General features: G+C 40.1%; 1 protein-coding gene across 1 annotated transcript; it reads left to right on the forward strand.

Annotated features, from left to right (window-relative positions):
• Window positions 1-1603: 1603 nt before the first annotated feature.
• On the forward strand, window positions 1604-26412 carry EIF4E (eukaryotic translation initiation factor 4E). The gene is made up of 7 exons (XM_027738170.2): window positions 1604-1671; window positions 10976-11085; window positions 12708-12803; window positions 14842-14905; window positions 16798-16911; window positions 20056-20195; window positions 21292-26412. The coding sequence occupies exons 1-7, from the start codon at window positions 1654-1656 to the stop codon at window positions 21404-21406; spliced, it is 657 nt and encodes a 218-aa protein (XP_027593971.1). The 5' UTR covers window positions 1604-1653; the 3' UTR covers window positions 21407-26412.
• Window positions 26413-27076: the final 664 nt, after the last annotated feature.

Below are 27076 nucleotides of genomic sequence, written 5' to 3' on the forward strand. Positions count from 1 at the left end.
CCATTATGTGATTTTACCTCTGCCAACATACGGCTTCCCACGGAGTTGGGGAAGTGAGGGGAAGAGATGGGAAGGCTGCATCAATGGGCTGAGATCAATGGAATGCAGTCCAACAAGGCCAAGTGCTGGGTCCTGCTCTTGGGTCACAACCACCCCATGCAGCGCTGCAGGCTGGGGGCAGAGTGCCTGGAAAGCAAACCAGTGGAAAAGGACCTGGGGGTGCTGGTCAACAGCAGCTGAGCATGAGCCAGCAGTGTGCCCAGGTGGCTGAGAAGGGGAATGGCATCCTGGCTTGGATCAGGAATAGTGTCTGTACTCAGCACTGGTGAGGCCGCACCTCAAGTCCTATGTCCAGTTCTGGACCTCTCATTTACAAGAAGGACATTGAGGTGCTGGAGCGAGTCCAGAGAAGGGCAATGAAGCTGGTGAAGGGTTTGGAGGGTAAGTCCTATGAGGAGTGGCTGTGGGAGCTGGGGTTGTTTAGCCTGGAGAAAAGGAGGCTCAGAGCGGGCCTTGTTGCTCTCTACAACAACTTGAAAGTAGATTGAAAGTAGCCAGATGGGGATCAGTCTCTTCTTCCAGGCAATAAGAGACAGGACAAGAGAACATTGCCTCAAGCTACACTAGGGGTGGTTCTAGTTGGACATAAGGAGGAATTTCTTCACAGAAAGGGTGATTAGACATTGGAATGGGCTACCCAGGGAGGTGGTGGAGTCATCGTCCTGGAGGTGTTTTAAGAAAAGACTGGATGTGGCACTTGGTGCCATGGCCTAGGTGACAGGGAGGTGTTTCGTCATAGGTTGAACCTGATGATCTCAGAAGTCTTTTCCAACCTAATTGATTCTGTGATTCTGGGAAGTGCCTCTTACTTTTCCCTTATCCTACAAACTTCTCTTTCTCCATATGTGGAAGGCATCCCACCTCCTGGCTTCATTCATTGCTGTCCCGTACTTCCCTGCCAGAAGTGTGAGCGCGCTCAGACAGGGGCAATCTCGCTCCTTGGATGCGATGGCATTCCCGACACCAAAATGCAGGTACCTCCTGTCCGTCAGGTTCGGGAAGAAGCGGAATTTCATGTTTGCTGCCTTTTTCTGCCTGGTGAGCCAAGGTCACCGGCCGTGTCCCCGGAGTGACAAGTCAATTAAGTGTGGAATCGGCAAAAGATCAAATTCAATGAAACAAACAAAGCGCGTGACCCGAGACACCGTGCCCGTCTGCGATGAGTGAAAGTTCTACTATGCCGGTAGCTTTTCCCTGGGGAGCACGGGGCAGCTAAAACCACTTCTCACGAGCCACCCCCTCCTGCATGGCCAATCCCAACGTGCCCGTTCCCGGTGTGGCCGGGGGACCAGGGGATGTGAATCCCGGTGACCCCCGAGCGCCCCGGCGGCTCCGGCGCTCCCCGAGGGCGGGCGGTGCCGCCACCGCCGCCAGGGGGCGCCACCCCTCGGCCGCCCGCCCCTTCCTGCCCAGGCGGGAGCGGGAGGGTTTCCCGGCGTCCCCCGCGCCAGAGGACTACACCTCCCGGCGGGCACCGCGCCCCAAACGGCCGCCGGCTCCACGTGACCTCCGGGCGGCCAATCGTGTGTGGTCCGCGGCCTTTACCCGCCCCCGCCCCGCCTCGCGGCGCGTCGGCGATCCGAGCGCTGTAAGATGGCGGCGGTGGAGCCGGTGAGTGCCGCGCTCCCTTCTCCCGCCCGCCTCCTCCTCGCCTTTCTCCTGCGGCATCCTCCTCTTTCTTCTTCTTCTTCTCCTTCTCTTCCTCCTTCTCCTCCTCCTTCTCGAGCTGCCGGCCGCGGCGGGCGCCTGGCGGAGCGGGCGGGTGGCCGGAGAGGCCGGCGAGGAGCGCACGCTCGCCGGGGCCGGGGCTGGGGCGGGGGAGGGGGCCGCGGGGCCGGGGCCGTGGCTGTGCCGGCACCGCCGCGCTGGTGCGGGGGGCGCGGTCGCGGCTCCGGGAGGGCCCGGCGGGAGCGGGTTGGGCGGCCCGGCGGCGCCCATTGTGTGTCGGCCCGGCGGCCGCCCGGCCCGGCCGGCGCATGTGGCGCGGTGGGGGTGGCCATGTTGGTTCCCGCCGCCGCGGCCGTCCGGGAACCGCGGGGCGGCTCCTGCCAGAGCGGGAAGGGCCGGGTGCGCGGCGCTCACAGGGCCCGAGGGGCCCCGCGGGGAGGGGGCGAGCGGTCGGTCGGTCCCAGACGCGCTTCTGGGGCAGCCGGAGCGACAGCGTGGCTGCTGAGACTGGGTAGACGGAATTGCCTTTTTCAGGCTGTGTCATCGTTCTGGATAAAAGTTATAATTTTATTCAAGTTTTTTTATAAATATATATCCACTATTCATGATAATAAAGTAATTCTTTCTTTTTCCAGGTGTTAAATTATGGTCATGGTACTATGCTCCGTCTTATAAATGTTGCCCCCAGCCTGCGCTTCCATAATGAGCTGAAGCATCTGGAAGTGATCCAAGTGCAGTTGTTATTCTAATCCCACATGATTGTGTATCATGAGGAGTAGACAGCAGAAAGCTGGGTGTTAGTGTTTCAAGAAAACACAGCTAGGGAAGGCTGGTCTCTTGCTGCTGCACTTACTAGCTGTGGTTAAATAGCCAGTCTGCTCTTTGGAGATGCCTTGTAACATTTAGGCAAAAACTACTTCAGTTTGAAAATCACTGGGTTTAAATAAAGACTAACCTTACCTTTCTGTGTAAGGGACATTGGTCCTTCTCCTAATGGTTTTCGTCAGTGAACAAAAGAAAAAATTTCTACCCATAAGGAAGAGATTTAGGTTAGTCAGCATTTATAAATTCCTTGGCAACAGTTCTGAACAGGAAGAATGTCAGTTATTAATATAGGAAGACAGACCACCAGCAACACCCTTCCCATGTTCTCCAGCCACAGTGTTACACTTGTTTTGCCATCCAAAGGCCAGTCTTTCTGAGTTGTAGCCCATGTATCTGAAGATGAGAGCTTACTGTCAGTGCAGTGCTCTGTTATGGCTGTGGAACTTGGCAGGAATTGTAATAAATAATTTTTAATATTCATAGCCTCTAAAAATTGAAATTACTCTAAAGACCTGGCTGTGTGGGGCTGTCTGCACCACGCTGCTGGCACAAGCCTGTCTTTGCACCATTTTCTCCACTGTTTATACATCAGTGTTAAGCTGGACATGGAGGTAGATCGGGGCCCTAATTTAGCCAAAAGCAAACAATTGATCTTGCCACACTATTTCCTAGCAGGATTGATTTGCCAGATCCAGCTCACCACGAGCAGTCATGCTAAGCTGGTAGAAGTGGAAGATGCGGCAACACAACTGTTCAAGTAATGCAGTTGTGCAGTGTTCTGCTGTAGCTGAAGTATGTTTGACTTCGGGAGTCAGATATTGGCTGTGCTTGCTTACTTTCCAATTGAAGTAAATAATAAAGTTTTTGTTTGTCCTCTTAGGTGGCTCACTTCTCCTGCCTAAGCTTAAGGTTAGACTCGTGTAGTGACCAAGGTCAGAAGATGCGCAATGTCACGGAAATGCTGTTGCTTTCCACTTGAACAATTAAATTGCGTGTGTGGTTAAGATTACCTCTTGATCATGGGGAAGCCTTTCTGTTCCTGACCTTCAAAATCTGGACTTGTGTTTCTAGAAATGTCATCTGTGATGCTTCCCTGGTGTGAAAATGTGTTTTTTGGGAAATGCAAAATATGACTGAGCGTGGGTTTGTTTGGTTTGGTTTTTTTTTTTAAAGTAGGCTCCTACTAAAATCATTGCTTCTTACTTCCATACTTTCAGATTGTTAAGAAGCTTGAAAAGTGTTTCAAACTCTTCACAAATATGAAAACTTGAGTTTAAAGTTGTGTAGAGAGTCCCATGAAAGCTGCTAAGAAAAAGATGATTATTCTAAGTAAATACAGACCTACTGCACAGGGGTTTACTTCTCCACTGCAGGGAAGACTTAACCCTTTGCAACACTGACAGGTTAAAACTCTTTTTTTTTTCTCATGTGAACCAGATTTTTTCTTTTAAGAATATTCTAGGTTAATTTGTGAGAATATGCAGGAGTGTGTCCTGTTCAAGTGCTCTCACTGTAGCCTTTGAGGATTAAATGTGATCAGATAACGCTGTGCAAAAGTCAACAAAGTCAACAACAAAACCAGTAGTAATGCTTTAGTAAATAGTAGTTTGCCAAAGGTGACTTTAAATTGTAACTGCCTGTAACTTTTCGGCGCATATGAATCTGATCCCTCATCATTCAAATTGGAAATGGGTGTCATGGTGTCATTTTTGTTTAATGGCAGTTATTGTTGTAAGTGCAATTCTTAGGAATTTAACTCTGCACTTTAGGATACAAGGGTGAAATTTCAATTACCTAGAATTTGAAAAAATGCTTGTTTAAGCAGCTAATTATCAGTAGGTGGGACTCAAAACTTATTTTAAATGAAACTATTATCTTAAGGGCTTACATAGTGGTGTAAGGCCTTGAAATTCTGGAAAGTTCAAAATAGCTCCTAAAATTCAAGGTAGGCTGAAAGGTATTTCTTTTGTATTATTTGCAGACAGATAACATGTAAGATGAGTGTTCAACTTTAGACTTGCTCTTTTGCTGGGTGTTTCTGCTGTAATAGTTGATGACCTGCTGTGGTTGAAGTCAGTACAGTACTGAGCTGCAGGATTGTGAACACAGTTGCTTGCTCATTGCATTTTTCTGAAAAGATACAGGATAGATATGTCTGTCATGCTGTTTAATAATTGAGAATATCTGTTACAAGCTTTTGTAAATTTCTGTCTGAAAACAAAGCTTCCTCTAAGAGGAGGAGTATGTTGGACAACTTAAATCTTTTGAGATAAATATTTTTTAAAAGCAATTTTGAAAAATTACATTTCACACAGCATATAAAGTACCAAGCTTATTTCAAGGTAATGCATAAAAATAGCATATGAGACGGAGCTGTGTTTCATTTACCAGTACTGCCTGCAGGTGTGGAGGTACATGGGAAACTTTGAGAAAATGTGCCCTGTAAAGTAAAGGTTAGTTTGAATTTTGAGGGGACAGAGGGAGAATCAAATAAGGGATTTGGTAGAGAGCCGGCATTGAGGAAGAAAAGTGCAGACTTTAGAAGTGAATTAATGCGACTTTCTCCTTAACTAAATTTTTCTTTCACTTTTGAAATATTCTAAAGTCAAGGCTAAACATGAGTTTGGAAACTGTTTTTAGCTTACAACAGTCCTCATTTCTTGAAGTTTGAAAGCCTCTTGCTCTATAAAATGTTCATGTTATGAAGGTAACAAGTGTGTGATCTACAGATTTAAGGGTACTGTGTAATATAAATGTCTTGTTAGCTGCCTGAAAGTGGCAGCTTGATTCTATATAGTGGATGGAAGCCAGAAAAATTTTAACTGTTTAAAAGTCCTTTTTTTCCCCTAAATGCATGGAGCAGTTGTTTAAATGAATGATTTTTTAAACAGTAGTCTGTCTCAAGCTCAGTGCTGTTTATCAAAGTAGCTTGTGTGTATTGCATCCTTTATAAGCATCAGGCATACCAGTAGTGTGTCCAACACTTTCTGTTTGAAGACTGACCTCTTGACATTATATGTTGTTTTAAATTCTTTTCTGAAGATTGAGTGTGTTCTAATTTTTCATCTGATGGAGAATTCTATGCTTAGTTGTACCAGTGACTCAGTATACTCATGGAAATTTGGAGTGGTTTTGTGTAGAGGTGTGTGGGGAGATTAGAGGGTTTTTGTCCTTTGAGTCATCTGAACTGTTCTCCTCAGTGTTTTGGGAAGTTTTTGTTTCCTTGTTAGAGTGCCTTAGAAGTTACAAAATGTTAGATGTGGAAAGTCATCCCATGGATAGATTTTATGTTCCAGTAGCAGAGGCAGCAGCAGAGTGCTGACTGGTGTGAGGGGTGTTAGCACAAGGGCAGCTTGCTTGGACAGCTACAAAATCACAAAGATATTGAAGTGTTTTGATGTTCCTTGTAACTTGTTTGATAATGCTAGTCGGGAGGTTGTGGGTTAAATGGATACGTTCAAGTGTATGTAACCCATTTTTCAGAAGTCAAAAGGGCTATAAATATCCTTTGTATCTTTTAAAGCTGAGGTGATGATTAGTATAAAACCTCTGACTTTTTCTCTTAAGCCTTTTGTTCCTGTCCTCGTGTACACGTGTTGCACTTCAGTTGTAATTTGAGGGGATGTCACTCAGTTAAAATCAGGTTCTAACGTTTGTGTTCTTCCTAAAAATCTGTGGTAGTCTAAATGATGCTATATGCAGTTAGGATAGTTGCTCTATATTAGGCCTTGTTATGTCACATCTAGGAATCTTTTCTCTGTCCTGGTGTCTGGAAGTCTACTTCACACTGTTAAATTGGTAACAGGTGCCTGTTAGTACCACTTTTCCAGTTGCTCTTACACTACCTGTGGTTTTTACCGCTGTATGCTCATTCCTCAGAGTTGCATATCAGATTGTTGCTTGGTTTGTTTTCTTACAGAACACAATACTTGCTTCTTGGGTGGGCTTTAATCCTTTTTGTTCTGTCCAGAATATTTTTAAATAAATAGCTCTTGATTTTGGGTCTTGTGAATTGTTATCCCGACTGTAGCATAGCAGCAGTTACGTGCAAGAAGCAGAAGAGCCAGGAGACAGTCAACATGTTTTTCCCTATACATCAGATAACTGGCACATACAGGTTTCTCATTCTGTTGTAAACCCTAAATGAGAAGGTGAAAACTCTGGAATGTGACTTATTTTGGTTTAGTGCAAGAAACCTTTGGAAGCCTTTTCCACTAATTAATTCTCTTAGCCTTCACCAAAAGTGCATAATAGTGCTGAGTTACATCCTTTTAGGCAATAAACGTTGCACTCCCTCAACTGGTCTTGCTGAACAGCTTCCGTAGACAATTAATGACACAAACGTGGTCTGGGCAGCATCTGAAAACCCTTGGTAAAACCCAGTCAAGCTTGTTGTTCTCTTCAACAGACAAACCTGATGAGGCAGTTTTTACTGTAAATGCTATTTGTTTCCTGTCCTGGTGACATGCACACCTTCCTTTGATATGTTGGTCATTATGTGCTGTGGAGAAAGAGTAAATAGCACCAATTAAATCTGCAAGTGTCAGAATCCAAGTAATGTGCAGATACAGTCATTAAATGCTGAGTAGGCAGATGTTTCGTGGACTTTTGCAAGCTGATTCCTACATCAAAAACCATGTGGGTAGTGAATAAATGTCACTTTTAATTATGTGCTGTCCTGTGTATGAGAAGTGGGATTGGCCATATGAAGCTTTCCAGTTTATCTGGTAATACTACTTCATGACATACATTTTAAAAGCAGCAAACCAAATGGTTACTTAGTTTAGTTCTAGATGCAAAGTCGATTTTAGGTTAAAGAATGCATTAGTTGTGAGCAATAGTCAAGTATTAAGAAGGATTTTAAATTTAGTAGACCAGAAACTACTGGTGGAGTCAATCTGACTTCAGGTTAATAGTGTTGCAATTTTAAGGTTTCAAGGTGTGAATTGGTAAAATGTGGATGGTGTAACATTAATTCATGTAGTATTTATAGAATAGAATTCTAGATAATTTCCTGTAGAATTTCTTGGATACCAGGGATGGACTTTGAATGACAATTAGTAAACTTACATACTTCCTGTTTGACTAATAATGAAAAGTGCTTTCATATACAAACACTTCAGTTTCATAGTCAAAAGAGTGAGATAAATGTAAGATGAAAAAATAGGAGCTGATAACGATTAACCAGCCAAAAATTAAAATGTTTCTTTTTGTTTTCCTTGATGGCTGTGGGAAATATAAGGAAGTGAATACCACCTGCTTTAGGCTTCTGTCTGAGATCAGCCACAAAACTGTTTTGTGATAAAAAGCTCTACTTCCAACTTTATACCTGGCACATGGAGCTGTACCTATCCTTGATGGGGCAGCTTGGTGTTTTAAAAAAAAAAAAAAAAAGTTTATTCTGGTTGGGTTAGTTTTTGAGGGGAGTGGCACAGTCCTGAGTCAAGGTCATAGTTAGCTAGGCCTTGGAGGTGAGCTGTCACGTTCTGTTTTTGGACAGGAGCTTGAAATAATGGTTAGTCCGAGTTTCATTAATGCTTTGTAGCTTTCTAAAGGGACTTGTTATTGTTGTGGCTTAACTAAAATGTGCTGAGTCAGATATCTTTCATTTGTAATTGTGCAGAGGGGGACTGTTGGTGTACTAGGCAGGTATGGAGGCTCATTGGTTTGTTTGTTTTGGTGGTGTTTATTTTTTTTGACTGGATGTGCTACCTTAATCCTTTCGGATATTGTCTTGTATTGGAAGTTATGAAACAGCATAGCTCTGCATGTCCTCAATGGCTTTGTGTTGATTGTTTCAGTTTATAGTTATGACATAGGGGCCTCTGGTGGTCTAGTGGTTAGAGTGTCTGACTCTCACCGCTGCGACCCGGGTTCAATTCCCGGCCCCCTGGGCAGGTGGAGCTCGTCAGCCGTGGAAGGCAATCCACCTAAGAGAAGGTCACTCTAAACAAACCTACATCCTGGGGACCTCACTGCCACTGTCCAAGCTTTGCTCGGCCCCGGCAGATGAACCTCAGGACTAAAGGGTGGGCTCAGTTCAGCGCACGCTGTGTCTCACCTAAAAATCCACTGCGCAGGCTGGAAGGGTAATGACCTTTCCCAAATCTTCGCTCGCGAAGACTGGCCATTAGATAGATAGTTATGACACTTCTGGAAGAGTGACAGGTAGACTTTGGTATTAGTTCTTTGTATATTGAAAACTAGTTGCTGAGCAAACGTGAATGAGATTCTCAACTGAAATTATTTTTGGAAGATAGACTCACTCTTGCCGAATGCAGACTATTTGTAAAAATTTTAGTATAATAGCACTTGTAAATGAGTTGTAAATATTAGATATCACAACTGCAGAGTATTGTGAATGAAAGCAAGCCTTAGCACAAAACCTAGTGCTATTCCAAAATATCAGCAAGATTTTTCTTGTATGGTCACTGTATTTGCGCATGTAATTTTTCTGAATCTTCTAGTTAGAAGTCCTTAAAGGGGCAACAAATTTTAGTTGTCTGTACTTGACTTTTTGTAATTCAACACAGATGATAAATTGAATGAGGAAATATTGCAGTGCCTCCTTGATGTATTCTGCAGCTGGTTGTGTGTAGTTAAAGATGTATGTTTGATACCATCAAGTTAAACATGAATGGGGGTAACACTAGAAATTTTATTCTAGGTAGAATTTGAAGAACTTAGTAAGTTTTTTGAAGATCTGTTTAGCTTTTTATGGTACTACACTTGAGGAGATATGACAGATTGTTCAACACTGTTTTTCGATGGGTTTGTTAGTGATGATCCCTTTGGATAATCTTCAGAAAGCATTTAGTTTTATTAGGAGGCAGGAATTTGCCCCTTGTACTGGATAAATCAAAGCACTGGCCTAGTGCTCCTGTTAGGCCTTCACACTTCAGTCTCTTTGCTGTGGACAGGGGTGCATGTGGAAGTATTTGAAATGTGATGTAAACCAGCTTTTGAACTGAGGTGTTTTTCTAGGTGAGCTGTTAAACTAAAGCATACTCGATTATTTTCAACCATGAAGGAGTAGCTTCTCTGATGTAAAACATATTGTGGTTAATAATGCTAAATATATTGATAATGAAAAGAAAATCCCTGTTAAGCCAGATCTTTAAGTGTTATCAGAAGAGCTTGCCAGCTGGGTCTGTGAAGATTGAACAGTGTTATCACTTCCAATCCATTCCACTTTTTTCAGCAGCTTTGGTGTGATGATAAACTGAGTTGTGTGGAAGCCTGGAGTAAACTGTTCCATTAATTAAATGACTTACCATTACTTAATCCACCCCATGTTAATTTGTTCTCTTAAGACCACAGAGTTTAAATTACTTCTTAAAGACTACTTTTGCGTTGCTGCATTTAGAAATGTCTGAAGTCTTTGAGTCTGTAGTTAGCTTTTGTTTGTATTACTGAAGTGGTTTTTCTTTCATGGGGTCAGCTGTATAGGCATTTTTGTGTTAGCTGTAGGGAATGAGCTATAGTCATCATTCCATGTTTCTGTGATTTTTCTAGCATGGATTGCCAGATTAGGGAGAGACGGTGGAAACTGGCAGGGACACTTGGCCTCACAATAAACCTTTGTATTCCCTGATTTGAAGGAATGGCATTAGAATTTCAAACCTGACACAGTGGCTTCTCGAACTGAATGATGAGCCTGAGAGAGTTTGCATGCAAAGAGAATATATTTTACTATTTTGTGTTTAAGTATCTTTAACGTTTCTATCACTGTTTCTAGACAGTTGAAAAAATAACACTTGGAATCAGTCTAATCTGTGCTAAATCAGTAATTACATTTATTTCAGTTTGAAATTTGAGAACCTATGCATGTTTAAATTCTGCTGTTTGGTTGGTGATGATGTTGCAAATACAAAGATAACTACTAACTGGCTTGGCTTCTATCTGCTTGCAGTAGTGGATTTCAGACCTCAGAAAAGCAGGTCTATCTTCTACTTGTCTTAGATTTTTCTAAATAACAGGGACTGTACACCTGTTTCCAATAATGCTTTGTCAGAAACTAATTAAAAATAATTTTCCTTCTGAAATCATTACTCTCTAAATTTATTTTAGATGTGCATATTCTAGATAACATAGTATATTGTATATTTCTGAAGTAACTCTCAAAACTGTTTCAAAATGACACAAGTATGTAAAGTGAACCATTCTGAAAACAAATGACATAGGAAGCAAATCACCGAACAGCAAAATGTGAATTCCTGCTGTTAGTATTTATTGTAGGGCCTATTCAGATGTTGAAGAATAAAGGGATACAAATTGTGCTTCCATGATGTGATTTAGGCCCTCTAATCAGAATTAATTGTAGGAACTCTTGGCTTCAGCCTTCTTAAAGTTACTTCAAAGAACAAAATCACCTCAATAAAAATTGAGAAGGAATGTATTAATAACTCCTTTCTTCAAACAGGAAACCACTCCCAACCCCCCTCAACCTGCAGAAGAGGAGAAAACCGAGCCAGCACCTAGTCAGGAGGTTGCCAGCCCTGAACAGTATATTAAACATCCACTACAAAACAGGTAAATAGTACAGAAGCATGATTGTAGTTTTGCCAAAGACAGAAAAATGCCTGTGACTTTGCAGTTCTTGTTTACCTTGCATTTTCTAGCAGTATTTTGACAGTTCTTGGGGAGTTTTTTTGAGGATTTTTGCAATGAGGTTGCAGATTAAATAGAATCTGATCCAGTTGTTAATATTGAGAGTCTTTTCAGATAGTGCAGTTACAGAAGGTGAAAGTCTTTGCAAATTTTCAAAATGCAGCCAGGTACTTGGAAAGAGCATGGCTTTGCTTTTAGTTGGAGATGAGCAGAGCTTTTGTTGCTTTTGTCTGGTGTGTTTTAATAGGCTGACACTGAGCTGAAGTTGCTGTCCAGCAGAACTGGAAAGCCTTGCCTTATACTTGGGTAAATTGAGGTGCCAGTGGTAAAAACTTGTAGTTAAAATTATAGTTAAAAGTTAGTGAGAAATCCAAGCCTTCCTACAGCTTCAAAGAGACCAACTAGAAAGTAATTTTCTCCAAATCAGCTGAAGAGTTAATGTGGGATGCTCAGTACTTTGTGTTAGTAGGTAGGCACTGCTCCAAAGTGAACCTTTTGCCAAGTGACACCTTACTCTTTTCCAAAGTTTTGAGTAAGTGTGGAAAACCATTCTACCCTGTAGTGCTATGCTGCATGCATCCCATTTTCCTTGTTGTCTTTCAGCTTCCATCCTTCCACTATTTCCTCAAAATGCCTTGAATAAATTGGTGCTGACACTCCTTTACAAGTGGTAGTGAGGCTATTACTGGAAAGGAGTAAACTTGTAAAACAAGATTTGGAACGTCAGGAAGGGTCAGTTGATTGATCAATACGTTCAGATCTGGTAACTTAAAGTTCTTTTCTGTGAGAAGATAAATCTACTCTAGTGCAAACCTGAGTGATTTCAACACTACTGGAACGATTGGAGTGAAAAATAAACCTGTTTAATTAAATGCCTCATCGGGTATTCTGTTCCAGCTTTTTAAATGATGCATTTTAAATCCAGAAAGAGAATCTTTATGTGAAGGGTTTGATTTATAATGTGTTGAGATTTGTACTCAGTAGAGATGATTTTTTTCATTTAGTCCTGTCTTTATATATGCTGATTTTAGAACTTGAAACAATGAACTTGTGGGGGTTTAAGAATGTTGCCGTTAGTAAGCTTAAGGCAGCTTCCCTTTTAAAATGTATGCTTTCTTTTATGTGCATGTATAGCTTTGGAGTGATATAACTAGCTTATGTAACCTCTACAAGGAAATTACTGGACAGGGAGCTGTGCTGCTGGTTTTATTAGTTGTTGGTTTAGACCATAATCAGTTATTTGTGGTAGGGGACTGCAGTTTAGTAGTGACTGCAAGGAGAAATGGAACGTGTGAAGTTTAGAGTCTTAGTAAAGTTCCAAAAATATTTAAAATGTTTACCTAAAGGGATTGATCAAATCTGCCATGATTCTTGTAATGGGAACACAAATATCGTTATCTGTAAAGTATTTGAGAACAGAATATATCATGTAGCTTATTGATGAAAACTGACCTCTGTGCTGATTAATATCTTAGGGTTTGCAATTAGTTTGGATATAACAATACTAATTATTATATTTTTTTATACACTTTATTTTCCTTTAGATGGGCACTCTGGTTTTTTAAAAATGACAAGAGCAAAACTTGGCAAGCAAATCTTCGTCTTATCTCAAAGTTTGATACTGTTGAAGACTTTTGGGCGTAAGTAAAAATTTTTCTATCTGCATGATAATTCTGGGATTTGTTGGCAAAGTTTATGTCAAAGTCAAAAAACCCGTTAAGTACTCCATTAACCACAAATTTTTGGGGTGTAAACTGAAATATTTGCAAAATTGAAGGTGAAGTCTATGCCTTGGGGTAGAATGTCACCTTTGAAGAGAATGTCAATGGAAAAGTTGTTCACAGTTTCAATGCATGTTGTCTTGCTGTAACACTGCAACACTGCTTATATTCATATGTACATGACACATGTAGAAAATCTTATTTGTGCAGTAGCTGTCTCATAGAAGCGTGGACTTGTAAATTCTGATGACCAACTGATTGTCACTTCCTTGCTCCTACATTTTCCCCCTTGACTAAATTCTCGGGCTGCTGTCTCGCTGCACATGTTCAAGGGTACCTGAATCTTGAGCAGAGTACTTGAGATTCATGCAGATTAATGGCATCCCTAAAAGAAGCGTGTTAGAGGTTACGGAAGAAATTACCTTCATTCTAATTTGAAGGTCTGTGAAAGAACTTAGGCTTCCAAAGCCTTTGAAGGTAGGCCCGTACTTTCCGAACAGTGGCTTCAGTCAGATTTGGGTGGTTGGCTTGAAAGGTTTTGCCTGCCATAATGATGAAAATGTAGAGAAAATTCAAGTGACATGAAATTGAGGGTGAAAAAAAGCACTGTTGCTTTCTTAGTGTTTCATGCTACATTGAGTGGTAGGGTTTTTAAAGTTTTTGTTGCATTCTTCTTTTGGATGTGATCAGCAAGGAAGAGACATGGTGCCTTAGTAGAATAAGATGACTAATTAGCACAAATAGAGAAGAAAAATGCTTCTGCATTTTCAGGAACTTCATCAGTGCAATTGTCACAGGGAGGGGAATGAGATTCTGGGCTCGTAACCAGATTTTCCATTCCTACTCTGGGAGTGATTAATGGTTGAGTGAACCGTAGTTTGCAGACTTGTGGTACGTGATGTGAGCTTTAAAGAAATTTAGCTGCCCTATTAAAGTTGGTTAAGGGTAAATTTTTGAGCTCCTATAACCAAGATTGTTTGGGTAATGAAAAGAAGTGCTTAATGGAGATGTCTGCAGTGAGGGTATAAAATCAGTCAGAAGCAACTGAGAAGTTAAACCTCCTTTGTGGTTGGAGTGAGGAATAGGTGTGTTCTTCTGGAAAGAAAATGTTATGGTCAAGATACACATTTACCAGCTTGCTTCTTTTAAGTTTAATGGCATTGTAAATTCCTGTGCCTGATTTCTCATTGTTAGAACATCACACTAATTAATTTTCTTTTTGATGCTGAACTGTGCCTGAATGTTAGTCTTGGGCTACAGGTTGCTGTAATATGTGCAGGCAGAAGGGAACAAAAGTAATCTCTCTCCTTGCTAGAGGAGGAGACAGTATGTACTCCTTTGAATGTTTTTCTCTGAATTGCACAGTTGTAAATTTAATTCTGAATATAAATTTTGTTTTGTTGTCAATCATCTGTTCTTGCCTTTTGAGTCCTTAATTCAAACTATCAGGCCTAGAACATTTAAACCTAGAGTACTGTATTAAATTCCTAAATCTTCGTTCACAAAGCCTAACCATGATGATGACTGTATTAAATACAAAGTCGATTACTTCTCTTTAAAAACATTCTCTGCAGTGAGATTAGCTTTAGAAATATAAACAATTATTCCATGTATGTATACGTCCAGAATACACACGTATGCAGGACTTGTTGCTGTGAAAGCTCAGTGAGTTACATTCCTAATAACTTTGTTAGAATTAGGTTTAGAAGAGGCATTGGTATAGGAACCCTACAAGTGTTCATAAACTGGCTTCCATTCTGCTGCTTTAAGACCAGAGCATCTTAAAGCAAGTGCTTTTATACTGTTGAAAAATACTTAAGAAGTAGGATTGCTTTTGAAATAACTTAATTGCTCTTTAATTTTTGGGTCTTGTTTGGTCATATGTCTTAGATTCTTTAAGAATTTTGTACTGTAAAATGATGCTTAGTTTTTAATCCCGCTTTTTTCCCTCCAATAGTTTATACAACCATATCCAGCTCTCTAGTAATTTAATGCCTGGCTGTGACTACTCGCTCTTTAAGGTATGCTTGCTAACCTTTTTTTTTTCTTTTTCAGTTATGGATGTTTATGGATGGTTTCCTGACAAAGCAAGATACTGTCCAGATATTTTACTTAAGACATTTAGGAACATGGTTGGGAGTATTCTAAAGGTGTTAGTTTTTTTTAGAAAGTCCCAATTATGTGCTGTCTGAAAATCAGGCTGTCACTAACTTCTGAAAATGCAAATACTTGCTTTAACACTCAGACAGTACGTTTTAATCTGTTACTGTTTGTCTCCATTCTACATTTGAGATTTGTGCAAATAATTGTGTAAATTTTTATAATATGAAATGTTTTCCAGCTCTGTCACTTGATGTGAAATGAGTTAAAATGTCTACGGGAGGCAGCAATGTTTTCCAGTATTCTTTACGGATTCTACTAGCCAAGTGGACAAGGCTCCTATTAATTTTCATGCTGCCAATTAAATGATGTATTACTTGTGTATGAAATAGAAAATTGTGCTCAACACGGACACGTAAAGCATGCTGAGGAAGTGCCCAAACTGGTGAATAGAAAATGCTTATGGGAAAGGGCACGTGAAATCGTGCCTCAGCTGGAGTGGAGATCTGAATTGGAGCTCTAAATTAAATCCTTACCTCTTGGAAGAGCTTCTAACATACAGCTTCCTTTCTGGATTCAAATATCTAAATAGTCCCTGAAGTACTGATGCCTGGTTCCTCCTTTGCTCATAAAGCCCAGCAATGGGCTGGGACTCCTCAGCAAACTGTACATTGTTTGTAAACCCCAGCAGCTTTAGATAGTGAAGAGGTGCTGCTGATTGGGTTTGGGAAGGTAATGATATTCTAAGTGACTGAAATTCCTTACTAGAATTTTTAGAAGCTGTAGGCCCTTCAGAGGGTAGGATATCTATGGATCATACTTGTATTTTTCACATGAATCTTAAATTTGTGTTTTAAGTACATGTATCTATCCTGTGTTTGCTTATCATCAAGCAGTAAAAACTTAAATATGTAACTGAAACAGGTATAAATTGGCAACTGTTGCAGGCTCATGAACCATCTCTTACTGTTGTCCTTCAGTTGTGACCTCCTAAGAGTGCCTCTTAAAGGTGATGAAGTAGTTTAAGATCTGCAGCTGCCAGTGAGGGTGTTATATTTAAAGTGAGCTGACACCACTCCACTCCACATCCTGCATGTTGAACACTTTTTGTTTTCAGCCTAAGTTCTGTAGTGCAGTTCTCTTAATGGACAGTTCTTAACCAAATTCCTTTGTCTAGACAATTACTTAGTTTTTGAATGACCTTCTGAAGTGCAACATAGCTGGTGGATCAGCACATCCAGAGTCATTTAATTCAGTGCAGGGCCATTGGTAAAATGTGAATCAGAACTTGCTTTGAAATGATGTGTCGATTTTTTTTTTCTTTTTTTTTTTTTTTTGTCCTGACAATGAAAACCCTTATTCTCACCTTGTGTGTGAAGTAAATCAGTGAGGTAGACTGCCAAAGGTGTCTGTTCCAGTGAAATAGTCTGTATGCATAAGTGAAGCGCTTGGCTGACATTGCACTGAGTCCAAAGCATAAAATAAGGACTCCAGATAAAATTAGCAGCTACATTCTAGTTTCATGCAGGGCAAAGTGGGTGGTTGACTTTGCCTGTTGCCTCAGGTTTTTTTAATGTAATATGTAGCTAAGACTTGCCTGGGCTGTGAGTCTTCTGTAGAAATAAAGATTAATTAGGGAAAGTGTACTTGTTGAGCTGTTTTGGAACTTTGGTATTGTTGTGAGACAGTGTTTAATGATCTTAGTCTATACATTTTTTTCTTAACTTAGTATTTCAGCTGTCATTGGCCTTTTGGTTATTCTATAGGAAAAATACAGACTGAGTCTAATGTAACTTCTGGCCATTTTTTGCAGGATGGGATTGAACCCATGTGGGAAGATGAAAAAAACAAGCGAGGAGGACGATGGCTAATTACACTAAACAAACAGCAGAGACGAAGTGACCTTGATCGCTTCTGGCTAGAGACAGTAAGCACTATGGCCTGACTAGTTGCAGCTGAGGAGTCTTGTGTTTGCATTAAAATATTTTTAACTGGTTTGATCTTTGTGTGCCACACTAATCTTCTAAACTTCTTGTCAGCAGTGTCCTGTAAGTTTTGATTGACAGGCTGTATTTGAAACATGATTTTTCAATAGTGATCCTTAATGTAGTTGTATTCTGTTCAATACTTCGTTGTAACAGGCAGAGAGATCTCTGCAGGGCAGATTAATCTTTTCCTGTGGAATGTACAGAGCAGCTGTTGAGCTACTGTGAAAATACTATGTTGTCTTGAGTGTAACTTGCAGATTCAACTGCTGGAATATAAAAATTTACTTTACAAATACTTCTGGAAAAATGAATAGTTCTCAGGTTTTGGCCTTGCTGAAACAAGGGACTTTGATTTATTTTTTTCTTCCTGTTTTTATCTTAACACCAGGGCAGGCAAGTAATAGCATGTTCATCCTGTATGTACACTATAAATATGTTTTCTATTGCTGTTCTCTCTTAGGAATAGATTTAACTGAATGGTAAATATATTTCTAGAGATTATGTGGGTTGCATTAAATGTGTTGTAGAAAAGGATATGACTGTATTGTTTAGGAACTGACTCAGAAGAGCCTAAAACAGTCTAGTGTGATCTAGGTTTAGAATCATGGATTGTAGACAGGACAACAAAAGCAGTCTTAGCAAATCTCTGATCTTTTTTCCTTGCTTGTGTGAGAGGCAAGAAGTATTGTGTCCCTTCAAAAGGGAGAAATGGCTTTCAGAATGAAAGCAGAGGTATCAAAAACACCTGAACTTTCAGGATCTTTCTAATCACTGTAGTTATGATTTGCAGAGAGGATTGGGAGCATTATGCTACTAGGCTGTGTGACTGCACATGAGTAAATTAACATCTTACAGTGTGCATTTGGCCTACACACGTGTATGAGTCCTGATTCCTGCCAGCCATTACATGTGGCTTGGAAACATGCAGGTAGTTTGTGTAGACTTAGGGTTAGAGGGCTCTGATTTTTGTTTAGCAGCAAGCAATGGCACAGAGCCTAAATACCCGGGTGACTGATATGTGCTCTAAAGCAACCCTGTCACTTCTAATTCCAGTAATTATATGTAACCAATTTCTCCAATAAAAACCAAAGCCTTTATGACTCTCATTTGGAACAAATTTTTTTTGTAATACAATGATCTTAACTGTAAATGAAACTTGAGTTGAGAAGACTTTTTTCCCCTGTTGTGCAGCATTCATGAAGAGTGTACCTGACTAGTGTTTATTGAGCATAGTAGTCATCTTTGCTTATGTGTGTACTAAGGCTGTTGATCAATATTTTGCATGTTTGTGTGTGGTTTAATCTTAGCCATTTATGGCTTGCATTACTCATCGAGTGTGTGCAACCTGCGGTTGGGTGTAACATTTAAAGCACAAGTTATACCTGATTTATTCATTAGCACACTTTGTCCTTTTTGTATTTCCTCGATGGGGCCAACCCTTGTAGGTCTCATGGGTACTGGAAGACCTGCTTTGTTTGAAAAGTTGCAAATGTGTTGAATTTCCAAATGTTATAAGTGATTCTGGAAAACTGATGTAATAGCACTGTATTTAATGTACTGTGCAAGTGAATTAAACAAGCGTTCATTGGAGATTAGTACTTCAGTGTGTAGAAGGATTTTTAATTCAGCATAGACTAGATGAATCTGTCTCAAAGACAAGAAACTATAAGTTTTGGTTATCTGTATTGCTTGTTTTATAGGTTGCAAGTTGAAGATTTTAAATATCACTTTGACAATTAGCATATTGTGTGGGGATGTGACCCCCCCTCAGTATGATGTTCCTGAAGTAAAATACCTCTACCAGTTCCAAGCTTTACCATTAGAAGCCTGTTGGGAAGAATCTTGTGTTACTTGTTGATATGGTTTGAAGCTGGCTCCCTGCCAAGTCTCCAAACCTTACCACAAGAGTTCCCCCCCTCCAAAACCTAAGGGAGAAGAGGCAGAAAAACAACCAAGAAAAACCTGAAACAAGAGAGAGACAACTAAAGTAATATATATAAATATATTTACACCTATGTTACACTTATATACAATTAAAATATATACAATTTTCCAAGGGAAGGGGGAAGGGAAAAGGAACAAAACCAAAATAAATATATATATATATATATATCTCCTGATTAGTGGCCTGAGATCTAGTAACTAAAAGAGTTAGCAAGGAAATATCTCACACTTTCCTTTGGACAACTGAGAGTCACTCTGGACCGATAGCCGGCAACCTCCACCTCCCAAGGTTGGCAAGGCCTAACCAGGCCTCGCTCCCCAACATGGCAGACCTGACAGCAGGGAACCGGCACCTCCAAGCCGCCGGAAGGAAAGAGAGCGAAGGCCTCTCCTCCTTTCTTCTTATAATCTGGCTTACGTAAAAATCGTAGGGAATACTGGGTAAATCTGGACCCTTCCTTGGTTACAAACTGGTCACCAAGGAAGGCCTAGCCCAAACCACCACACTTGTACGCTTGTATTGGTGCACTTGTATTGCACACTGTTCAGGAGCACTGATGCCCACTGTAGAGTTTATGGAAACACTGAAGCTTCCTGACTGTGTTGCTGGAAGTAGCACTTCATTGAATAGCACTTCTCATCTGACTGCAGTGTGATTTACCTCTGCATTGATAGACTTCGGCATTGAAGTTAAACCTTACATGGCTGATATTATGCAAATAGTTCTTCACAGGTACTTTCTAGGTAATGGATGGAAACAAAATTTCAGATTTGTCTACCTATGTTAAATGTACTGTAGAAAGAATATATTCCTTTAATTCTTACCTTGTTTTGGATTGGGAGTATGAGGAGAGAGGCAGCACTGTGTAAATGATCAGTTGTGTCAGAACTCGTAACTGGTGGGACAGGAGGAGGAGTGGAAAATTCAGAATCAGTGGAAGATGTCCTACTACACCTGAGTTGATGTTCACTTGTAACATTTGGAACTTCAAGAAGATACTGCAATAAACAGAAAATGATTGCTATACGGCAAGTGACTGTAGGCAGTAAAGTGTAGCATTCCTCAGTTCTTGTTGTGTACACTGAGTGTTTGCCTGTGGAGCAGGATTCTGACTCTGAACTACTGCTTTGTTTTCTAGCTGCTGTGCCTTATTGGGGAGTCGTTTGATGACTACAGCGATGATGTATGTGGTGCTGTTGTTAATGTTAGAACTAAGGGTGATAAAATAGCAATATGGACAACTGAATGTGAAAACAGGGATGCAGTTACACATATAGGGTAAGTAATGTGATTGGTGTCTTGAATATATGAAGTGTAACCATTCATTTAAAGCCAGCTAACTTAATAGAGAATGCACTTCAGGAAAATGTAGCCTGTGCAGAGCTGTATCCCAAGTTTTAAGTAATTCTGTGCCAAATCTGTGGTATGGTGTAGTTTTTTATATGGGCATGTGCTAGTAACTACTTTGTACTGCTGCACTGCCTTCATTGTAGATTAGAAATAATGAACAATTCAACACAAATCTTGGCAGAAGTTCTCATTTGTTGCACTTAATGCCTGTAGATAATGTGGGTTCTGTTGCAGTGTGCCAGTTTGTAAAGGTGGGAGGTAAGTAGCAGTAGAGCAAGGTAAGTTGTGTTGATCGTCAGCTGTCATATTGCCATGACTGAGGACAGGAGTGGCCCTTAGTGTCTCGTACCTCACTCACTCTATGCTAAGGAACAGTGTGTGTGTCTAAGGGAAGTACTGCTGCTTCCTTATCTTAAGACATAAGGTCCAAGCTGATTTTTCTTAAAGCTGCTGTTGATTTCTTAAAGCTTCTGTTGAGTAACTGATCATGGCCACTACCATGAGGAGGCTGCTTTCTATCAGTAGTTAAAGCAAAGACAGCCACTCCGCAATGGAGTTGTGATTGTTGATTAAAACTGACTGTTCCAGGGAATTGCTGTTTTGTTTGGCTCAGGTGACTATCATCTCAGTAGTTCTGGAATCCTGGACCATGGCTTATGCATGACTATTTTGTTGCTGTATGTGGGAATACAGCTTGCTGATAATAATGATACTCATATGAGTGCAGTAGAATCCTTGCATTCTACATTTATGTAAGCCTGTTAATTTTTTGCAAAGGCTTATCCTATTATATACGGTAAGTCATTTTACAAAACTGTAAGGGGGTTTTAGATGCAATAAGCTAGAAAAATCATATTTCAAGTCCTTCATTCACGTCTGAGAAACTGTTTCTAAGTAGGCAACTCTTTTTGATGGTGTCAGCATATGTTAAAAGCAGGTGTCCTGATACTAATTCCTTCCTAAGGACTTTGCTTAAACTGTTGTTCTGTTGTTTTTTTGTTTGTTTGTTTTTTTTTTCCTCCAGGAGGGTATACAAGGAAAGATTAGGACTTCCTCCAAAGATAGTGATTGGTTATCAGTCCCATGCAGACACAGCTACTAAGAGCGGCTCCACCACTAAAAATAGGTTTGTTGTTTAAGACGACACCTTCTGAGTATTCTTTCATAGGAGACTGCGTCAAGCAATCGAGATTGGGAGCTGAACCAAAGCCTCTTCAAAAGCAGAGTGGACTACATTTAAATTTGATTTCCATCTAAATGTTGCTAAGATTTGTGAGAAGTCTCATTCGCCTTTGTCTTGTACTTCTGTGTTCAATTCTTCTATTTTGGCTGAAGTAACCATTACCAATCAATTTTAGTACACTTCACCCCCCAAATCCATAAATGTGTTTCTGGCCCACTCTGTATTAGCTTGGTAGAAACATTACTATTACAAAAAAATTATTTGTTTATCCACAGTATTCAGAAAAGAAGTTGCATTTCTGTACCTGCAGGAAATTACTCTGTTCTACGTTTGCATTGTATGCAGTAACATTTTGCTGGTTTGGAAAAGAGTATGGTGCATACAGTTTTCTAGCAATTTTTTTATACAGCATCATCTTTGCTGTAACCTATGCTGATGGCTGCTAGATTAATTTATTTGTTTTCCCTATTTGATAACATTAGTGATATTTTGATTTCAGTTGTTTTTGCTCATGTAACACTTGGTGAAGAATCTGGGAATATGACAAAGGTGGAATAAACATTAATTTTGTGCATTCTTTGGCAATTTTTTGGGTTTTTTGTAACATCAAAGCTTTGCTACGAACTTATGCATTTCAGTCAAATCAGTGATCTGTTTGTGTGATTTCCTAAACATAAATGTGGATTTTTTTTTTTATGTAACACCGTAATTTACATTCCTTACTAGAAATAGTATGTCTGTTTTTGTATCTTATGCTGTATTTTAACACTTTGTATTACTTAGGTTATTTTGCTTTGGTTAAAATGGCTCAAGTAGAAAAGCGGTCCCATTCATATTAAGACAGTGTACAAAACTGTAAATAAAATGTGTACAGTGAATTGTCTTTTAGACAACTAGATTTGTCCTTTTATTTCTCCATCTATACAGCAAGTATTTGTACCTCTTGTGACAAGGCAGTCTCTACTGTGGCTTCTTTTGTAGTAGTGTCTTCCAAGAAAGGTAAAGTCTGGAGCTATAGTCTGTTGAAACTTTTAATAAATCTATTAGATAGCACTCTATATCAAAGTGAAATTATATTGATGTGGCTACTGTTTTTTCTTAGTGGTTGGTCTAATTGATAACGGTTTGCGTTGTTTCTCTTTTGGTTTTGTTTTGTGCCAACCAGGAATTTCAAGGGTACATAGAAAGCTGTTTAGTTTCAGATAGGAGCTACACTGAAAGTGCTTTAGTGAGTGATTCTGCTCTGAGGATGTAATTAGTGTACAAAGTACAAGTAAAGTGCACTAAAGACATGGCTACAAAACGAAAGTATGCAAGGACCTAGATAGTGTTGCTAACCGAAGTTTCATTTCACCATTTGAAAGTTGCTGTGGGAGCTGTAAGTTTGCTTGACTTGCAGGATGGGGGGAAATTGAGGGTCATTGAGTTAACTTGTTTTGAGCAAAAGATGAGATACTTTTTCTTTCCACTCATTTAAAGCAGAGTATGCAGGAAAGTCAGTGCTTTATTGCTTTTCATATTTTCTTACTTTGTGAGTAAAGGTCTTGCCAGGGCTACGTAGCCTTTCTTCAGTGAAATGTTAAGGCAGGTGCTTATTGGTGTTTTGATCTTTGATAACTCCTTAAAGGAAGTTTAGTCACTGTGGCAGTAAAGCTTCAGTTGAATCTGCCCGATTAAGGCACTGAAGTATCTGTTGTGTGCTAAAATAGACTTGAACACTTTTTTGCGTGTTTTATCAGAAACGTTTGTCATAAAGAGCATATCAGACTATACCAAAAAGGTCTAGATCATTAATTACAGTAATGTCTGGATCATTATTATGGCTGTTTAATAGGAACACTTAGAGTAGGTATCTATATCTAATGGTACTATGCCTTCAGTATCGGTCATTAACCAGGATAGGTGTTGGATGTGGAGAGAGCTATTAAGGCAGGTTTTTGTGGATTCTGGTGAAACTGGTTGCCTGTCCCGATTCTGCAGGTGTGCAAAGCAAGTCAGGTTAGTTTAATAAGACCACAGATAATAGAATAGAGCAATTCCTGCCTGTTTTCCAGCTTACAGCTTCAGCTACTCATCAGTAACGCTTGCATGCATGGGAATGTGAAGATGAATTGGCTTCCCGAGTGGTGACATTAGGTTGTCTTTGTGTGTGTAATTTGGGAGCGCTGTGACCAGGCTCACAGAAAGAAGTGTCATTCAGAAGCGTTAATAGTGCTGCCATTTTGTAAAGAGTGCTGAGATTAACTGGAATGCTGTTATGAGAAGTACATAGTATTGGTTTTGTTTCATTTCACTGCAAGTCTGAGTAGAATATTGTTTAGGGCAGCAGCATTTTGTTCATCTAGAGAAGTGATTGATTTCTTTTGGTATGGTCTCAGGTTTTTGAGCCTGAACCTCTTTAAGCAGCCAACTGACTTACACTGTAATATGAAACTGCATGTAGGTTGATTTGAGGCTCTTTGCTGCTCCTGTAACAATTGTGATATTTCTAGAAGACTTTGAGAGAAAATTAGCTGGCATAGTTGCTTTATCAAACATATAACCTATGCCTCTAATTCACTGTTAGAAGAAGTAAATAACCATGAACCCAGTTTTCTCCAGCTTGCAAATCACTTTGTGCTGCATTCTAATGTTCTTCTGATTATAATGGTGTGGTTTGTATTTGTGCTACAGGAGAAAACTGAAAGCTCTCCATTCTGTGTATCAATAAAACAACCACAGGCTCAAGAGAGGAAAAAAGCAGTAAATGTTTAAGTATCTAATGTTGGTGCAAAATATTCAGTGTTGTTAAACTCTGAAGGGTTAGTAGCCATTGTCAGCGTGTGGTTTTAGTAAGCCTGGGAAGACTAAAGAGTCCAAAGCATCTTCATTCAGAAGTGGTTTTCTGTGATGCAAAACCAGCAGAGCAAGGAAAGCAGAAGCTTGCTGTGTTTTAAGAGGTGTAAGAATGTGCCGAAATACAGCCTGGGAAGATGGGTAACAGATGAGGAGTATGTGTGAATTGTCAGCTTCTGGGTGTACTGGAAGTCTTGGGCTGTGCAATGCTTTTCATTGTCACTTCCTGTTTGTCTTGCTTGTCGCTGTTTTGTGTTTCAGGCTGTCTCTAGCTCAGGAAACTTAATTTTAATGTTAGCCAAATTCTGGAAACTTGGAACAGTAGCTTTTAGCCAAGCTTGGACTGAGCTCAAAACTTCCATCCTACCTAATGGAATCTTTTCCTACTGAAATGCTTGGAAAAAATGTTCTGGACTCCATGGGGCCTTTACTAAAAGAAAAAATAAATTTGTTGCATTTCAGTCTGTAAAAGTCACATATATCTTCCCTTCGATATATGACCTTCCCTGTTTCCGAGAAGCTTTATTTTTGAGTCTAGGCCTGATGGTTTTAAAACTAGATTTTAAGAACATCCTCCACTGAAGTACTCAATCAAATAGTTGAGCTTGATAGTTAAACCCGTAAAGCTTTCAGACTGGCACTTCACTTTTATATGACTTTTGTCCTCTTAAGAACAGTCAATGGTTTCTACAAAATTTTTTTGTAACTAGGTTTTAGTTAGGTCTTACAGTAAACTTTTTTTAATGCAGAATTTGTGCCTTTCCACATTGGGCAAGAAACAGACAAATGAAAATGACATGACCAGTAAGGACATAGTTATACCTGGTTCGCTTTGAGACATTTCATACCTGTCTATCCAAATTAGAGAGGAGAAGTGCAGAGCATATTAACAAGCAGTGTGGAACCAGACCTATTGAATGCACCTGCTGAACCTCTCCATCACTTCCAAGCTCCAGAAGCTGTTAAATCTTGAAGGTTTGCCATTTTGATCTCTGTGGGGCACCCATTTACTTTAGCTGCTAGAACAGATTTTCTGCCTTTTAGCTCTTAGTTTTGTATTCCACCAGAATTTGTTGTCAGGCATCTGGCTCTGGCACTGCAGCAAAGCCCTTAATAAGCACTTAAATTCCTTTCCCTGTGATAAAAACCATGGTCACTCCTGCTCTTGCCTGTTGGCTGCCTGGCACTTTCCCAAAAGACTATGGGATTCCCTTCTAGCCTTTCTATTTTGAAATAAAGCAGGTTCTGATGTCCAGAGATAAATGTGAACTGTGGCTGTGCACATGATGACTGTTATGTTTCCCAGTATTAACTTGTTCTGTGTGATGCCTTAAATGTAAAAACATCCTAGCTGAAGTCTGTCTGTTGGTATCAGTTTGCCTGCTAACCAAACATAACTCAGTTTTATTTTTTTTGTTACTCCCCGCTAGTATTGAGTGTGTGACAAGCTTAGCTGAGAATTTGTGGGGTTTATGGCTGCCTCTGCTTTTCTCATCTCCATTTTTCTAAATCCTGATACTTTTCAAGCCTTATTAAAACATGTTTAATAAAGGGAAAAATTACACTGAGTCTTAGTCACTGCTTTTTTAGTCACTGTGATACCATGGAGAATTCCAGGTGTTGCTAAACCCAGATAAAGACTGTGTGACTTCTTTGGCATAATAATCTGCTTATGGGATTTCGTTTTTTTTATCTCTAGCCATGTAAGTATGATAATAGTGAAAATGATACTTGAAAGTGTGTGTGTGAATATATCATATATAAAGGAAAAATGACTCATCTATTTTTTCAAAGTAGAAAACTGTTTTTTTTATTTCTAAAAGGTTTCTTTGACTTTCTGTAATGAATTATTGGATTTTGCTTACAATAGGTAGTTTAGATAATCTTTTTTCCTATGTTGTGCCTATTAATGTTATCAAAGAGTTGGAGCCAACCTCATAGGTAAGGTTTGGCATTCTTTGAAGTAAAGCTAGTTTTTGAGCCTTATATTCCTCCGTATGTACAGGGTAGTTTATCCTAGTGCATCTCACCCTGAGCCGTACAAATACACAGAAAATATGATGGGAAATTGGAAGGTACTACTTTATTTCTGTAGCTTGAATGAAAATAAAGTTTCTGAGGAACTAATGTCTCAGCTTCTTGACTCTGTCTGGGATGTAGAGAAACACAGATCAAAGATGAATGAGTGTGGGGCTACTTGGAAATGTGTGTTCACTCTACAGTTTGGAGCTTTTGCGTAGCTGGGGCTCCTTCAGCTCACCCACAGATGAGCCTTGTTCTGAACAGAACTGGAGTGAATCAAGGGCAGAACTGAGGTTTGATTTTTGTCAGGCTGTGATGGGTTGTGAAGTGGTGCAGACTAGTACTGAGCTGTAACAGCAGTAACTGTTAGGGCAACGTACTGCAAAAAAAAATTAAATCTGTTTGGATATGGATGGCTTCTTAAGCAATAGGTGGTTCTTTCACATTTGTGTGAAATGTGAAAATGATGCAAAGGGGGGAATTGGATTTTTTTCTAACAGATTTGTGGCCTTTCCTTGCGCATCGTTTCTTGGTAGATGTGGTGCTGTCCAGCCATCTCCCTGCACTGTGCAGCAGGGTCTCACCACAGTGGGCAGTGCTGAGGGCATACCCAAACAGAGAGCTCTCAGCAGTGGGAGCTGGTTCTCCTGTAAGCTTTTATCGTCACTGCTATTGGTTACCTTCAGGAAGCCCCAGGACTGAGACACTTCTACCCTCTGACATAATCTTCTCCAACTATATTTGTATTATAATGTAGAAACATAGTCCT

The sequence above is a fragment of the Pipra filicauda genome, unplaced genomic scaffold (assembly GCF_003945595.2).
Source record: "Pipra filicauda isolate LSUMZ 115617 unplaced genomic scaffold, ASM394559v2 scaffold340_size778089_pilon, whole genome shotgun sequence".
Taxonomy (NCBI): Eukaryota; Metazoa; Chordata; class Aves; order Passeriformes; family Pipridae; genus Pipra; species Pipra filicauda.